At 49.5% G+C, this 17,950-nt stretch overlaps 1 protein-coding gene across 1 annotated transcript in view; it reads left to right on the top strand.

Annotated features, from left to right (window-relative positions):
* Positions 1-7: 7 nt before the first annotated feature.
* KCTD16 (potassium channel tetramerization domain containing 16) overlaps positions 8-17,950 on the top strand; it is a 76,128-nt gene continuing 58,185 nt past the window's right edge. Inside the window, exons 1-2 of the mRNA XM_026858266.1 lie at positions 8-356; positions 629-1,764. Coding sequence (XP_026714067.1) covers positions 936-1,764 — 829 coding nt within the window. The 5' untranslated portion in view covers positions 8-356; positions 629-935. The remainder of the gene's footprint in view (positions 357-628; positions 1,765-17,950) is intronic.

Here is a 17,950-nt window from a genome sequence, read left to right as displayed (position 1 = left end):
TGCAAGTCATCTGAGCCCGCCGAAACGCGCCCCCGCGCCCCCCCTGCCCCACTCGCACCCAGCCCCGGCGCGGTTAGTCGGGGCATTCTGGTGCGGTTGGGTTGGGTTTTTTTCTTCCCCCCCAATCATACTGTACGTGTCAGTTTCTCTCGTCACCTGCCACGGTTAACTTTCCTGTGACTCGGTTTAACTCTTGAGATCTACGCGGATGTTGCTCAGAGCACTTTTCTTGCCTTTGCTGCCCTTTGCTGGGATCGGATTTCGTGCTAACTGGACTCTCTGTGCCTGTGTGTGTGTTCTGAGTGTCTTGAAATTTTGCTTTCCTTTACAAGAGCTGTGCACTAATTGTAACCAAGGTAAGACTTGCTGTTCTTGTTCCCTCATGTGCATGTCTAAATTAGATGTTTCTTTAAAGATGAAGTACGTATTTTCTTTTAGACGGCAGAGTCATATGTAGTCCTCCCATTGATTAGTACTCGTGAAAAAGAAGCGTAGAACTCACAGAAAAATAGACCTGTGTAGCAGGAGATCTAGCTCGGCTTTCTAAACTGATCTGCTTTTCTCTGTCGCAGCTTCTGTGATGCTTAAAGGAATAATTTGTGTCTTATTTTGTTTTCCCTTTTGACAGACCTGTGAGGGACCATAGGCTTGGCTTGACCTTGATTTTGATGGCTTTGTTGGAAGATCTAACGATGTGACTGCATTTCCCGAAGTGATCGCTCTCCAGCCTCTGTGGCTTAGGGTATAAGCCACTTCTGCCACACTGTCACTCATGGACAATTCAGATTTTTTTTAAACAAACCTTTTGGCTATTTTTTCTTTTCACACTTCCCTTTTCCCCCCTGTACCTCCTTGATGTTGGGAGCCTTATTCTACACTTTGATGTGATTGAGAGTCCTGCTGCTTCCTGCTGCTGATTTCTGTTTTAAAGTACAATGGCTCTAAGTGGCAACTGCAGGACTTACCTTCCTTCTCGAGAGCAGGGGACTGGGCTGCACTCCTTCCCAGAGGTAGTGGAGCTAAACGTGGGCGGCCAGGTTTACTTCACTCGCCACTCCACCTTGGTTGGCACCCCTCACTCCCTGCTGTGGAAAATGTTCACCCCAAAGAGAGACACAGCCAACGATCTGGCCAAGGACTCCAAGGGAAGATTCTTCATCGACAGAGATGGTTTCCTTTTCCGCTATATTCTGGACTATCTCAGGGACAAGCAAGTGGTCCTGCCTGACCACTTCCCAGAGAAGGGAAGGCTCAAGAGGGAGGCTGAGTACTTCCAGCTCCCGGACTTGGTCAAACTCCTGACTCCTGATGACAAACAAAGCCCTGATGATTATTGCCACAGTGACTATGAAGAGGTCTCCCAAGGCAGCGACACGAGAATATGCCCACCCTCATCGCTCTTACCGCCTGATCGGAAGTGGGGATTCATTACCATTGGGTACCGGGGGTCCTGCACTATTGGCAGGGAGAGCCAAGCAGATGCCAAATTCAGGAGGGTCCCGAGGATTTTGGTTTGTGGAAGGATTGCTCTGGTCAAAGAGGTCTTTGGAGAAAGTTTGAATGAAAGCAGAGACCCAGACAGGGCTCCAGAAAGGTACACCTCCAGGTTTTATCTCAAGTTCAAGCACCTGGAGAGGGCTTTCGACATGTTGTCCGAGTGTGGATTCCACATGGTGGCCTGTAACTCCTCGGTGACGGCTTCCTTTGTCAACCAGTACACAGACGACAAGGTCTGGTCCAGCTACACTGAATATGTCTTCTACCGTAAGTACAAGGCGTTTCTGAGGGAAATGTAACGACCTGTTTTAAGCCGCTCTCTGCCGCTGGCTCTCTCGAAGCCCAGAGAGCGCCAGTTGCCTTCTGTCTGCCGCGGCCCCAGGCTTTATTTACATCTGGAGTGGGGGGGTTACGCTTGGGTTTAAGCTTTGGAAATGTGAAGCAAGGCTGAACTGAGTGGTTTGGTCTTGGCTAGGTGGCAGCACAGACTGCCAAAAGCACCCATCCCCGCGGCACCCATCCCCACGGCACCCATCCTGGGGGCTGGAGGGTACCGCTGCCCTGGCTGTGCTCAGCAGGCAGCCGGGGCCTTGCGCGCATCCCGGCTGCGTGCGGGCTGAGGCACAAGCCTCGCAAACGCACTGCAGATTTAATTACAGAAAATCTTCAAATGGGATTCAGTTTACAAAGGTAATAGCTGCTTGATAACGGTCGAGTAGAGTCAGCCGAGCCATCTGTCAGCAAACCTGACACCCTGACACACAGGGAAGGGAAAACACAATCCCCTCCCCTGGCTGCTTTTCAACGGGAGCCTTCTCCGCGCCAGCTGATGTGCTCAGCAGCGAGGGCTCGGAGCCGGGCAAGTTGCTGTGCCTTGTTATGCAACGTGCCTATGAGAACCCAACTGCCCTTGTCCTGAGAAGGAGCTGCCCCGCTCACCGCAGTCACACCAGCTCCCGCGCTGCCGGGGGTTTTAGCTGCGACTCGAGCAGGCTCATTAACTTCCCAGGTCGATATCCAGGTAGAGGCACCGTTACCAATGGTAACACCAGGGTAATTTTGATTCTGTATCAGAGGAGCATTCCACAATTGCTGTACTTAAATATTTGAGAGGTTCACGGGGCTGTTTTCCTCCGTTTTCATTTCAAGAGGGTGAAGGATGGAACATTTCCTCGGTAAAGCCCATTTGGAGAAGAGCAGGCTTTAGCCAGCAGCTGCTGCAGACACTGGGGGTGAGGGAAGGCTGATGCTTTGCTGGTGGACTGGCTGCACTGCACTTAGTGGGCTCAGTCTCAGAATTAGTGGGCTCAGTCTCAGATTTAGTGGGCTCAGTCTCAGAGTTAGCAGGCTCAGTCTCAGAATTAGAGGGCTCAGTCTCAGAATTAGTGGGCTCAGTCTCAGAGTTAGTGGCCTAGTCTCAGAATTAGAGGGCTCAGTCTCAGAGTTAGTGGCCTAATCTCAGAATTAGCAGGTTCCGTCTCAGAGTTAGCAGGCTCGCTCTCAGCAGTTAGCGGGCTCAGTAGTGCAGAGCTGACAAAAGTTGTAGATGGAATATGTATCAGGAAGTGAATAGTTTGTGTGTAATACCGGCTTCAGCGCCATCTACTCTCGTGTCCGGGCTCAACAGGCAGCCCTGATCTGCTTATGTAATGATGCTTAAGTTAGCACCCTGAAAAGCCATCTGTATTTCTGACATGCATAGATTTACTTAAAATTAGTTTTCTAGCTGGATTTCTTAGCAAAATACTTCTAAGGTCATGGATCCACTTATATTCTGACAGGGATGGATGATTTCTATTATTGGGCTTCTGTTTGCAATTCTAGTGTCTTGTACAAGTTATAGGAGGAGATTTAGTGTAGTAAAGGAATGGATTAGAATAAATGGTGTTTGCATTTATATTTAAAATAAAAAAAAATAAAAATGTGTGCCTTATAGGCACAATGGTTTGCTAATTGAAGAGAGAACGAACATAGGTTTTGCATGAATTAGCAAACACAGACTCCTGATTTTCATATTACTCAAATTTTTCCCTTCAAGGATTGCTCATTTCTTCCAAATCCCTAGAGCCGGGTTAGGTACTGAGATGAGAGATACCTCTGAAATTCTGGAGAGTGAACGTCTATAGAAGGTGTCACAAAAGCTTCTCTCACCAGTGCAGGGAAAGCCCAATCCAATTAAAGTTCCTGGGAGACTCTTAGCCAGTTGAACAGGCTTTGCATTTGGCTCATCGCAGTTTTGTGGGGGTTTGACACTGATACAGTTTCAGAGCTGGACTCTTCGAAGGGTCCTTCCCTAGGTTAAAGCTAAAGCCATGGTGACCGTGGTGCCAAATCCCTCTCTCTTACCTCAGTCTGAATGGTGGTGGTGTGCTCTGCGCCCACCACTGCTTGCCACAAGAGAGCTGGTGGATGGCTGCTGGGGGTACTGGGGCTGCTGGGGCTACTGGGGCTACTGGGGCTGCCAGCCATGTGCTTGGGCCTGGCTGCAGCCAGCCAGCCCGCGAGCAGCCACGCTACCTGCAGGATTCGCCTGGGGCAAAAGAAGCTTCTTTCCAAATTTCCCAAAATCATTTAATCTGAAACTTTGAGGACCAATAAAATTGACATCTGGCTTTCTAGTGGAACATTACAACTTCTCTGCAGCTGCTTAGCCATAATTATTTAATTAGAAGCTGCCAACTGTGTCTATATAAGCATTAATTCATCAAGCTGTTGTGATCAGGTTAATGGGCCTAAACATGGGAGGTGTCTAATCCAAGTGGTTGGGCAGACACAAGGGTGGGCTTCACAGCGCTGCCTCCTACCCCCAGCGAGCTGGAGAGACTCCAGAGCTGGGAGAGGATCAGTATTTCCAAAGGATAGAGGGAGGAATATTTTTTTGATACACCACAGACATTGTATGCTCCAAGCACTACGCGGAAGGTACGTGGCTATGGCTGGCACGAAGATAAAGAACATTTTACACGTGCAAATCCTTCTGAAAGTAGATCAGATGGACCAAAGAGGGTGTAAACTGTGCAGCTACTCACGTGGGTACAGTGTGTGCTGTTAAGAGAATTGCACAATTAATATTGCATGACGCTTTCTCCCCTTGTTCAAATTGAGGTGCTATAAAGACTAATGGGAGATTCATGTTCTCCATGGAGGAGGTTCTCCCGAAATGCAGGGCACGCAGAAAGCTCCAGTACAGCAAACCTGCGGCTGCTTTGCTGAGTGGGTGGCACGATGGGCTGCAACGCCGGCACTGGGGATGACGGTGCAGTCCCCGGGGCGCAGCTGGGCTCTGCTCCAGTGTCAAACAGGCCGATGCAGAGGAGGGCTGGGAGACGGGCTGCGCTCCTGCATCAGAGCCGCAATTAAACTGTCCTTTGAAACGCAGCTCCTGCGCGGTGGGGAGGCAGCAGCCGCAGCCTGGCCCCTGCTCACAGGTGGAGTGTGTTGAGGAAAGGAGGTGGAGGTTCTGCTCATGCATTTTCTTTCCCTTCAGCTTCTCCTACGTCGAAGACGTTTACTTAAATTTTATACTGACTAAGGAGGGATTTGTAGCTTGAACCATTCTGTTGTGTTCCCCCCGCTGTTCTGATGATCTTGAAGTAAAACCTCCTCTCCAAACACTCTCATTTTTTGAAGAGAGTGATAGCCTGTGCTTGGATCTTCATTTTTAAATGTTTTCAACCTTTACGACGGGATGAATCAAAATGTGCACTTGAACATCTGGTAAATGTTGTGCTGGGGGTGAGGGGTGTTACAGCATATGGGCTGGCTCAGTCTTTTGTAGCCTGGCCCCATTCCTGGCTCCGCAGCGGCAGCAGCCCGCTCTTTTCACCACCTCCCATAACCTACAAACCAGCTCTTGCTGCCTTGTTCCAATCTTGCGGCATTGCCAGGACTGTGGGTGACAGCCCTGCACGTGGATGTTGTGAGTGCCAGAAGAGCAAAAGAACAGGTTGGGAACGGAGAAGGCTTTAGCTTCAGACAGCAGCTGAGCGCCGCGGCAGGCTGTGGGCACGTGTCTGCCAAGCAGCTGGGACCTGAGCGACGTGGCAGTGGGATGGGACGGGACGCGATGGGGACAAATGACATGGCAGCTCCTGGCTGTGTCGTGCCATTGCCCCCAAAACCCCGATGCCATGTCCCTTCTGCCTCCGCTTGTTAGTGGCTGGGACTGCACCGGACTCCTGGAAGAGTTCACTGTGCAGGGGGGAGATCTCGACTGCAATATACCACGTCGAACCCCTCGCGCTTCCTCCCGTGGCTCCCCACAGCACCGACAGGAGCGCCGTTGGCACCCCCACCAGCAGGTTGCCCTCTGCTCAGCTAGAGCAATAGAGCGGGGGGAGAGGAGAGCTGCCAGGGGAAAAGGAGCAAATATAGAAGTACAGATGGAGGTGAAGGAGAGAAAATTCACACACAATCTGGAGAGGTAGAACTAGGGAAAAGATGGGGGTACTGACAACTCCACCAAGAGAATTTGTTAGATATGTCAAACCTTCAGTTTAACCCAAATGTTTTCCCGCAACAAGCAGGTGGAGAGGGTTTGACAAATGCTCCTTCAAGTTCAGTAGCAGAAAAGAATGTGGGGGCTTAGACAGATGACTGTCGCTGCCCTTCCTAAGGCCGTGTTTCAAAGCTTGAGCAAGTGTGAGAATATCGGGACAATCAGTTGCACCGGCCACTTCACATCTGCACACGGGGAGCAGCTCAAGCCCCTGCAGGTGTTCAGAGGAAACTCTGAGACCTTCCTGGCACTGCAGGTCTGAAAGCCAAAAATTAGTTAACAAGGCTCTTGCTCCTGAAGGACACGTGCTGCCTCCGCTCGCTCGTGGGACAGTTGTAAACTTTGGCTTTCTCACCTTACTCTTTCAAGAAGGTGCTGGCTGGTGGGCTTTCGCTCACTGGTGGAAGGCTGATGTGCAGAGAGGGTTGTGGAGCAGGCTTCAGATTATCCTGGGCTAAACAGATGAATCCTCTGGGGTGGGGCTGTGCGGGAGGGAAGAGAAATGCCAAGTGGTGCCCCCTGCAACTGCGCTCTGGTGGTCTTTCATTGGAGAAGTGTCTCTGAGATAATCCTGGTGGCCTTGATACAAGATGATCCCCTTGGCATTAATGCAGCCACATGCATCCTGTCTCTGTATGTGGTGGGAACAGAGCTCAGAGGTCCCGTACTGCTCTACCTACCGCTGACTCATAAATGAATTGTGTGGTAGAAATGTGACGAGCAAAACCGCCGGTCTCACAGTGACACCTACAGCGGTGTTGCCAAATGGGTTACATGTGGAAGAGGACTGTCACCTATTTTCCCCTCTCTTTAAATGATACTGTCATATGTTCTAGTAGCTGGTTCTGTCTGGTTTTAAATCAGGGAAGATCAAAATGACCCAAAAGATAACAACGTCTAGTCCGATGAATAATGCAAGATCCCTTTCCTATTGACAGGAGTTGGTTTTGTTTCCAGGTAATTATTGTCATCATCAGTGAATCTGGTCCATCCTGCCAAACAAAACTCTCATGAGGATGATGGTCTGCAGGTGGTGGGGCTGTCATCAGCCAAGTCTGTTAGCATATTCGTGTCAGAAGGACCTTGCTCCGAGCTTTTTGGTCAGACTTGAGTGACAGTTGGTTTTTTTCCCAGTTTGTCCTGGCAGACTGGAAAGCCTGCAGAGTTTTTGATTAGAGTTATTCCACAGATGAAAAATGCTGTTATTTATTGGAAACCACTAGTGTCCAATCTGATTGTCGGATTAGTCTAAGAATCTCCAGCTCAATGGAGAACTAAAGCAGAACTTGGTAAAAAAGTTGGCTGGGAATAGGACTTGGAGTTCATTGTAACAATAGTGGTGGTCAGGAATGGCAAGGGCGGCTTCTGGGCCTTTGTCTCCGCCCAGGTTTGCGGCACGGCCGGTTATTTCGCAGCCCTTCGGATACGTTCTTCATCGGCTTGAATGTCTGAGGTAGATGTTTGTAGCATGATTGCACAGATCTGTGACCTTGCTGCTCCAAAATCCCACTTGGCGATGCACATGGTCCCAGTGTCCCCCGCACAGCAGCGACAGGCTTCCTGCACAGCAAAGTCCCTTCCCCTCCGTCCTGTGTCCGTGGAGGCGTCTGTGCGTCCAGGAGGTGAAATCCGCACGGCACAAAGAGATCGCTCAGTGGGTTTTGATCTGGTGTTTGTGTCTTCCCTCCGTGCCCGCCCTGTCGGGAGGGCTGTGTGCGCGTCGTGCGGTGCCGCCATCGGGGAGGGAATGGAAATATTTGCGTGGGGTGTGGTGAAGCGAGGGCCTGGCCGCGGGCACCAGCTGCGGTCGCGTCCTCGCTGCACCCGGCCACTTCTGCGGCTGCAGGGCCACCAGGGACGGCCCTGGGGGCAGAAGCTCCCTGGGAATCTTGCACTGGTGCTGATCCGGAAAGAGCCTGTAGTGACTAAAGGAGGGCTGGCGTTTGGGGGGGGGAGGAAATAAATCAGTGTATTTTAAACTGCAGTCTTGAGCTGGATGTTCTCCAGGAGCAGCATGGTTGAGGGCCCACCGCACCGCCGCGTTAGGCTGACGGACGAGAGGAGGTTTCGCTGAGCAGAGGTAGATGTGTGCCAGGGGGACAGCCCCCACCGGGCACCCGGGGAGGTGTGGGAATGGGGAGTGCCCTGTCTGCTGCCCGGGCCAGCAGAGTCCCGGGGGAAGTGGCCCAGCGTCCCGCGGCTGCTCTCTGCGGAGCGGCGCGGAATGCCTCCCCCCAGACGGTTTCCTGCAGATTTACCCAGCCTGGTGAGGTCTGGCCTTTTTTAAAATTTGCTGAAATGTAGTTGTGTTTCTTATGAAAACAAAACCCGAAAGAGGAAAGGAGTGTAAATAAGAAAACATACAACAGATATTTGCCATTCAATGAATATCAGCAACATATTGTACACACAGACAAACACTTCCTTTGCAGCAGGTTGGTTTTGTTTTTTTTTTTTCTTTCCAGCCATCCCGGATTTGTTTAAATTTGTAACCACAACATTTTCTCAGTTTCTTCTCCGTTTTTTTTCGGCTTTTCAAGTTCAAGGCTAACATACAGTAAATATGGAGACAAAAAAATCTAAATTACATCTTTGCAAAGAGCAAGAGTAATGTTTTATGAAACGTGCTCAAAACTGTAGTTTTTGTAAAGGAAGAAAATAACCTGAAGTGAATTAGACTTTGTGGAATTGCCTAAATTGTCACTAAAGCGTAATGGCGACTGAATTGGCCAGTCTAGAAGATCCTGCTCAAGAGATTTCCCACTGCTGCTTTCAGAAGATGTGCTCAAGTTAATACCGGAATACAGTAAAACATTGCTGCCATTATTATGCTGCCTAACGTTAACCCAAGTGCTCAAGGAGCTTTGGAGCTCGAGCCTCAGATCTGATGATGTAAGGGCGCCTGTTATTTTGGTTTGAACACCTGCAACGCCTTTAAGTCCACAAAGATTCAGGTCTGACTGCGAATATGCAATATAAACACTTGGTGCAGAAGAGAACACCTCGCTTCACTGGCCCCAGGTCAGAGGGTGGTGTTTGTTTCTGTGCTCATGGCCCTCACGAGGGCCTTCCCAAGAGATTTGGAGTTTTCTTTTGGAGCCAGTGTCCTGTGGTTTTAGATAAAATAGAGAATGAACAGCAGTACACTGAGCATCAGAGTACTGGGTAGGCCGTTTTTCTTAGTTTCCCTAAATTAGCTCGTAGTCTTAGTTTTCTAATAAGGTTTAAAAGAAGGTGAGAAGTCTGGAATTGTGTTAATGCTTCTTACATTTCAATAGCTGGGTATAAGCTTTGTTGAAATAGCCATAAATATAAACTGTTCAATTAGAGTGTGATCCTGTTGACCACTTTGTATTGACTATCAGTCGTGTGAAATGCCTTTCCATCCCTAAGCGGAGTGTTGGTGTGAGCTCTAATAACCGGCTGGACTTAGGGAGCTGGTTCATAAATCACCGGCGCCAAAAATTTTCCAGTGCTGCTTCTGAATCTACTAACAAAGTGATTAGCACTTTATAGGAGCTCATTGATTAGCTGCTAAGGCAGCTAAAAAATTCCTCTACTGAAAATACAGCGAAGAAAACCTTGGCCATCCTGGTTTGCAATCCATCTGAAAACTTCGAAAACAAACTTCTTTCAGTCCACGTGTGAAAATCTCTACAGCTGTGCTCCAGACACGGGGCTCTGGAGTTTGTTGGAAAGAGACTACAACATCCCCAAACCTTTGATTTCAAACGGGAAAATGGACCCGAGTTTTGGTGTGTGCCTCTGGAGGAACAGCCTGACGTTGGAGCGAGCAGCAGCCCGAGGGACACTCTCACCCTCTGAGCTCACCTCCCAGAGGGAACGGGGACCCCGTGCTGCTGGCTGGGCATTAGTCTTTGGCCAGGGCCTGAAAGACAAAATTAAAGAAAAAATTCTCAGTCTGAATATTACGAATGAGACTTATTTCAAGACTTCAGATTGAATTTCCATCAAACTGGATCAGAGTATATTTTTACACCAGAATTAAATCAGGCTGAAATAGAACCCAATGGAACATGCTGATTTGGACTGAATTTTACACTTTAAATATTCTCAAAGCCAAAAACCCAGAGCAAAGCTTGAGTGAGCAAAAAGAGAGCTTGAAAAAAATGTTTATTTGGGCTCCTACAAAGGGAATTTTAATGAATTTCTCCCAGCTCAGGATTTTCACTGGTAGTGTGGGAAAGTCCAATCTTTGTTCCACAAAGGACCAGAAGGATTGCAGAGGCTAATCCCGAGACTGGGAAGCGAAGACGGCTTTTTGCAAATTTACTATTTGCATGCTCATATGAAAATGTGATTATTGATCATCACTTAAACTAACACCTGTGTCAATAATGGATGCTTTCATATAAGGCTTGAACGGAATTTTCTCTCGCCGTGTCGTTGCCTTCGGATGCTGTCACATGGCAGATGAGCGTAGGCTGAGCTGCGGAGCAGAAGACTGGGGCTTCGGCAGAGATGGAGATACTTCACGAAGATCTAAAACCCCCTTGCTCATAACATGCAAAAATCAATAAGGAGGAATTTGGCTAAATTGCTGATTATTTTTAAAGTATGTTGGCTTTGGTTTACTCCCTTAGTTTTTAGGTGATCATCAAAGGCAGCGCAGGGAGCTGGTCCTCAAGAGCCTGCCGGGTTCTTTCCGTTTGGTGTGATGTTGCAGCCTAATTGCGGGGAAAAGAAACTACCACTGTCCTCTTGCAGAATTGAAGAGGGAATTGTGTTTCTGAATTAATGGCGCAATAGTGGTCAGTGGTAATATAATTTCTGTGCATAAAGAATGCTATTTATTATATTATTTATTACCTTTACTGTTAGTATCTATTGTTAATGTTATATTAATAGGCGGAAGGATGAATCCGAATTGCTCGGGTTGATGAGGAAGCTCCCTGTGCCCAGCAGAGCTGCACCAGTTCCTCAGCCGAAGGCCGGGCCCAGCGGTTCTGCAGGGCCTTGCCCCTGGGTCGTTTCCTGCCCGGGCGGCCGCGTGCTCCCGCGTGGCCTCTGCCTACCGGGGAGGGTGTGCGAGGGGAGAGGTCTCATGGCACAGCAGATGTTTTTGATGTACTTTATTTCAGTACAGCTGTGCTTTCTTGAGAGGTCACTATTGGAAAGACGATGCTGACAATTTCCTGACAGTTGGGTTCCTGTTGTCTCAGCCTGGCCATGCCACGCTCTACCTGAGTGCTTTTCCCCGCCTGACGGACCTGTCCGTCGGTCCTGCCATTTTTGGATAGAATGACTTTCGGTCCTGCCATCACCTCTTAAACCACAAAACTTGCTGGGAGAAGGGGGTTTGTATCCATGGCTTGAATAAATTCTTTCATCCCTTGGACCTAACCCTTGTGCAGCCCAAGGGTGTCCTCGCTTTCCCCAGAGAAGCCCCAGCTATCGGGATGCAGAAGGGCGGGTTTCCTAGCTGGGGGAAGAGTAGTTTCCAGGTATTCTTGATTTCATTCATTTGTGAGCATTCAAGAGAACAAATCCTCTAGTTTCTCAAGTCAATGCACTTATATTACATGAGGAATAATTCATTCCCTCCTTCAAGTCAGAGCAGATACAAAGCTGGCCTGCCTTACTTTCAGTAGACAAAGAATATTTAAATAAGGATGCTGATAAAAAATGCTTTCACCACTGAAGATTTGATTAAAGAATCTCTTGCTTTCCAGAGTCCTGTAGGTGAAGGCAGACCTCAAAAGATCCCATTTCTTGCAGAGGGATTGAAAAACTGGATTATGTTTGATCAGTGGGAAGAAGTTCCACAAGTTGGTGACTTGCCCAGTGGTGGGGAGGGAGCAGGTCCCTCCCCGCTGGCTCACCCGGCTCCTCTGCTGCAGCCCCAGGGTGGCTTTTGCTACAGCCAGTTCACTGCTTCCAAGGGTGCTTCTGATTTCAGAAGTCCAATGAACATTTTCACATCCTGAAAATATAGTAGCAATAATTCTGTGCACTGGTTTCGATGTCCTTCATGACAGAAATAAATAAAAAAAATAACCTCCCTCCCAGAAGGACAGTATTGTCACACTACTTGGACCTAAAATAGAAATGGGTGTCACAACTAGTTTTTTTTCCTGTTTCATATCTGTTAGTTGGTGTGGATTATTTTTTCGCTTGCAGAACGGGCTGTGAATACAAATGAGTCTGCCTCCCATTATAAAGATAACCCAGAATTTCCCAGGTATGGGATTAGGCAGCCCATAGTAGTCTGCATCCCGTTGAGGCTGGCAGATCTCTTGGAGGTCATTAATGGGGAGGATCAAACTCTGCTCTAATTTGCTTCCACTTTTAAATCTTCAAAATACTTGACTTGTACCTTGCATCAGTAGTTACTTTATAAAGAGTAAATACTTTATCAAGATATTCTGGCTCTAAGAAGCCAGAAGAACCTTTCCTGTGCCAAAACTTGAAGGACTACAGAAGATGCATCTGAATCTCTTACTAAGCTCATCCTTTCCTCTCCAGCAGCCCCTGTGCTTCCAGCCGGGCTGGTACAAAGCGGGTGGCACGTTGGCAGCCGAGTCCCGTGCCCGTGGGCAGGGTGAGGGGTTCGGGTCCCTCTCCCCAGGCGTCTCTGCAGCCTCTTTGATTCCCAGAGATGAGCCAAGGGACTCATTCCCTCTCTGTGGCTGCGCTGTTCACGGCCCTGACATGTTTCCCATCCCCTTTGGCGGGGTGCCGCACTCCGTGCCATGCCCAGATTAATCCACCGTGGTAGCACAGAGCCTTGAGTTTGTTATTCACACTCCAACAACAACAGACTTGGGATCAAACCAAGTCTGGATGCAAACGGGCAGGAGCTGCGGCTCCCGCGGCGTCCATAGCTGCAGGCAGCGGAGCTGAACTTCCTTCAGTTGTACATTTCTTTTCCAGCTTTTCCTGGTGGCATCATACTTGAGGTGCCTCTAAATACGTTAATGGATTTTCTTTGCAAGAAGACAGTCGTGTACAGACGGCGAAGGAAGCGCAAACCTTCCCACAAACCGTTTGGGAAGCAGCCTCTCTACTGCGCACCTGCTGATGAAAATGCAGCGGAAACCAACCATTTTCTGGATGAAAGCTAAAAGCTACATGACAGATAGTAAATAAATAATGGCAGGGAAACATAGCACATAGATTTCTTGGGGAACAGAACTTAATTAAATTTTGTGAACATGCCTACGTAGTTCCATTGATCAGGAAAAAATGGATATGTGCTATGTCGTTAAGATTTTCTTGCTTGATGGTGTTTTGCCTTCCTCCCCGCCCTCAGTTTCATTCACTTTACATCCTGCAGTGGTAAGGGAACACATTTCGGGTTTTCTTTCTTGAAGAAATTGATCCTAAGAAGCACAGGACGTGATATATGGTTTGTAACTCTACAAGATTGCTAAGCAAAACCAAAAAATCACTGAAGAAGGTTGGGCAGATATTATGATAATTTCCATTTTAATATGGATTTTTCCCACTAGGAGCAACAAAAAAATATGCAAAGGCTTTCAACAGCTTCTCTAGAAATAATTAGTTAAAAGATGGTATAAATCTTGCTAGGCTAATTTAGCAAGGTAGGGTTTTTTCAGACATTTGACAAGACATTTTTTTTCCCGTTGAATTCAAACTTGTCCCTGAATTCCCGATACCAACCCTCTGGATCTCTGTGTCTCCTCCTCGGCCCATCACAAGCAGAAGTGACGGAGGTGACAGCAGCTGGTGCCTGGCGCGGAGGGACCAGAGTGTCGCAGCCACCGCCACGGCCCGGCAAAGGGCCCTGAGCAGCGCCGGGGCCTTGACCCGCGGCCCAGCGGCGGCGGGGCTCTCTCAGCTGGGAGGGCCCCGCTGGGGCTGCAGACGGCGCGATGGCAAACGCGCTGCTGTTGTGGAGAACAAGATCTATTCCGCGAGAACCCGGAGAAGTTTTTCTGTTCAGTTCTTAGCCTTCGTGTGTCATACCCCAACTGCCTTTCTCTGGCGGGCTGTGAGGGCAGCTCCCGGCCTGCCTGGGCCCGCTCCCCCCGCCCCAGGGCGAGCTCCAAGCACCCGCGGTCACTCCGCTCCAGGGTGGCGGCTTTGTGTTCCCCGTCCCACTGAAGTTTGGGAAGTGAGGAGGCTGCTGTCCTTGCTAGCATAATTGTGATCTGGCATATTGGTATGGTATTAAAATTCCAACTGAACAGATGGTGTCAGGTTTTTAACTTATGCTTATGAGATGCAGATGGTCCAAGGAGTGAACTTGTACACTAGTTATTTTATTTTGAACAGGTTAAGAACAAATTACTTTTTGACCATTGTTATTACTGCTCTACTTGTCCTTTTTTCTTTCCCTGTGCGTGCACGCGTGCGTTTGGGTGCGTGTCTGTGCACATGTCTTCTCAGAATCTCTTTTCCTTGTAACTTTAGATTGAAACCAGCCCTATTTCTGCCTGAAACTCCTGTCTCTCTCTATTTTCCGTTTCCTTCCCAGTGGCCCTTTTCTTTCCCTTTAGGCCCACTGGGCTCTCCCTGCGAGGCATGGGGAGGACCTGCCTGGGAGGACGGGACCAGAGCTCTGCCCAGCCCAGCCTTGTCCCCAGGGCCAGCAGGTCCCGTTCCCTGGGCTAGCAGGTCCCGTGCTGGGCTCCTGGGTGGCAGCCGCTCCTAAACCTCCTGTGGCTCCAAACCTCGAGGCAGGGCTGGGGCAGGCAGGGGTGCTGGATGGGCCTCATGCCCCCGTGTGACCAGGGATGCTAGGGCAGGGTTCTGGTCTTGGTTGCGCTGGAGTAAATCCAGGTTAACTCCACTTTTACACCAGCAAGGGTCTGATATTTATTATGTAATCCTGTTGTGAAACACAGGCTTATATTTTTGTCATAATTTATAAGCTTGTTTAATCTTTTATAGAAAAAAAAAAGTAATCTACTGCTACAAATTATTAATGCCCACCTGAATATTTTACACGTACTACATAGTGCTAATTTTCATGCGAAGATGCTGGTGATTTGCACAAAGCACCTGTGTGCATTTTCCGTGTGTTCCTCCCACCCCCCGTCACGTCCTCAGGGGAGGGCCCTCGGAGCGTGTGTCTCGGGCAAGTCTCTTGTGTGCCAACCTTGATTCTGCTTTGGCTGCGTGTCCGCTGGGGGCTGCAGGTCGTAGCGTCTTCTCAGAGCGGGGAGGTTTGACGTGGCTCGTTGATTTTCCCTCTTGGTGGGGGTGTTTGCTGTGTGCAGCTGGTCACAGGGCACCTTGTGCCAGTCAGTGGTGTTGGTGATTAACTTAAAGCCCAGTCCAGAAAGCAGGAGAGGCTCAGTGCCTCCTGCCTTTGAAACGAGCTGCGGGTATTTGAGATCTTTATAACAGGGAAAGCAATTTTTCCCAAGGGTTGAATCACGGAGTAAGTGTCTACCCAGCTTACTCCTAACAAGGGAACTTATTTCTGAGGTCTGACTGTGATCAGGTGACTGGACCAGCAAAAAATAGCTCTTAGTCTATTACCTGTCCTTGGTGCATTTCACAGGAACATCCTGGAAATATCGGCTGCAGGGAAGGTTTCATGGAAGACAGTGCAAACATATGGCATAAGGGCAAAGACGCCGGTTGCAGGTGGAGGTATAATCAGGTTCATTTATTCCTCCCTCGTGCCTGCTGCCATTACTCATTCCTCTCGCATGCAGATGTACAAATCTCCTCAGTGCTCGTTAAAGCCCACAGTGATTTAGAAGACACTTCCCGTCCTTAAAACACAGCGGGGCCAGGAGCACAGCGCTAATGGGATGGAGGCACTTTCCCATGGCTCCTGGGGACTCCACCTCCCCTCCGTCCCCACTCAGGTCTCGCAGCTGCTTTTTTGGGGCTTCCTGGGAAACTGGTGGAGAATGAGAAGGGTTTTGGTGATGGCTGGGCCAGGGGTGGGCCAGGGGCTGGCTGGGGGCTGGCAGGTGGGCTGCAGGGACACTTGGGCAGCCTCCAGACCGGGGTGTCACTGAGAGCATCTCCAGAGGCCGCGAGATGCCTCATCCCTGGGGGACCGGCACCTCCCCTCCTGCTGGGGCAGCCACGCTGATGCACAAAGGGCTTCTGGGATCCCCTGGAGTGCAAAAAATTGCCCTCCTGCCTATTTCTGATAATTAGTATTTTCCATAATTATCCTGGATAAGATGACATTGACCGAGAAGGCCGTGCCATAGCCAGAGGTGTTTGAGCTAATTTGGTTTTCCTCGGAGTGCCCGGGAAGGACGGGCTGTGCGCAGCTCCCGGCACCGCGTGTCGAGGGGCACGTGGCCGCCTCTCCTCCGCTCCAATGCTTAAGTACTAATGGGGACAGGGTGAGTGGGGATGGGCAATGAATATTTCATGGGAAAACATTACAACATCATCTAGGAGAGCAACTGACTCCATCACACCCTCGCAGCTGCCTCCGTGCTTTAGCCAGTACAGGTTTTTCTCTCTGGTTACCCGACGGGGAGCGAGGCGGTGACAGGGGAAGGGCACCGGGCACCCATCCAGGCTGCCACCTTCTCCCTCGCAAGTGTAAAGATCCGAAAGTTTGTGTCGCTGCTTCTGCACGAGGGGATTGCAGAGCTGTGGAATATGAACTTCTTGCACTTTACGCTGTGGCTGAAACATTGACTTCAAAGCCGCAGCCCCTCTGGCCCCTCTCTCCATCCCCGGTGGAGACCTCAGAGCCGGTGGGACCTCGGCCCGCCCGCCGGGGCTGGGTCCTGGCTGCAGGGAGCAGCTAACGGCTTTACACCGTCCCTTTGGGAGCCCTGGGGACCGTCCCCCGCTCTCCTCCCTGCGCTCTCCCCCACAGCCTGGCACTGGGTCACCCCACCCGCGTTAGCGAGTCCCTTCGGCACGCCCACGCCCGCTCCCCGCGGGATCCGTGTCCCAGGCAGGTCCCCCCACGCTTCGCTCCACCTACGGCTCGATGGCTTGAAATCAAACCAGGCCTTGAAATCGGTGTCAGTGCCTCCGCTTGCGTTACACAACGGTAAAACCAAACTGAACTCCAGTACCATATTCCGAGTGTCCACCGGGCTGTTTGGTGACATAAACCATCACCTTGGCGAGAGAAAAATTCTCCTGTACCTGAACTTCCTGCACCTGACCCTGCCAGGTTTCTCCACTGCATGGAGAAACCCAGCAAAACAGATCAGTGATGAAGATGTTTGCAAGTTCTGTGACCTGATTCTGAAATTATTCCAAAAAGAAAAAAGTGAAATTTAATAGGTAAAATATTAGCTAGAATGTGTTTGCTCAGCTGTAGTGACAACTCTAGTTACACGCTGTATTTTTTGTTTGCAGATGGAGCTTTTACAGAGCCATGGCTATAGGACAGATTAAATATTGTTTGAAAAAGTGATCAGAGATTTTGTTTGCTATCATACTGTAGCTCTTCTCTAAATATTGGAAGCATTTTAAATTGGTTTGTATTGATAATGGCATTGTAATGCCTCTTCTTGCTTGTACAGATCGTCGCTGTTTTAATGTGCTTATCCCCAAGGGATGGAGTAACTGAAGAGAACAGAATAAGTTAAACCTTAAAGAATGTTCTGTTAGGGAAAATCATACTTCCTTTAAAACGGCTTTGTGTGAGGTTATTAGGTATTCGGTTATTTGTGTTTCTCACTGCTTATGTAAACGGTGTTTGTGGCTAGAGCTCGGTTGTCGGTTTTCTGACTGCAGTGCTCTAAATCCAGATGCATAAATATGCAGGACCGAAGTCAGGGGTAATCCCAGAGCCTCCCAGGAAGGGCTCTTCCCACCATGTCCTCTCCGTGGGGTGGGAGGTTTGTGCTGAAAGGGGGGTACCCTGACCTCCGCCGTGACCCTCTGTGCCCGCGCCCTCCCCTTTCCCTGCAGGCTTGTGTGGGCTCACGTCGCTGCCAGGGCTGAAGGGAGGCGGCTGGGGCCTCTGGACCTTAACAGACGCTGCATCTTTAACCTCAAACATTTGCTTTTACTCCTGTCTGAAAA

This window comes from Athene cunicularia (genome assembly GCF_003259725.1).
Source record: "Athene cunicularia isolate RWA chromosome 13 unlocalized genomic scaffold, athCun1 chr13_part1, whole genome shotgun sequence".
Taxonomy (NCBI): Eukaryota; Metazoa; Chordata; class Aves; order Strigiformes; family Strigidae; genus Athene; species Athene cunicularia.
Note: the sequence above shows the minus strand (reverse complement) of the source record. Positions and strands in the feature narration are given on the sequence as shown.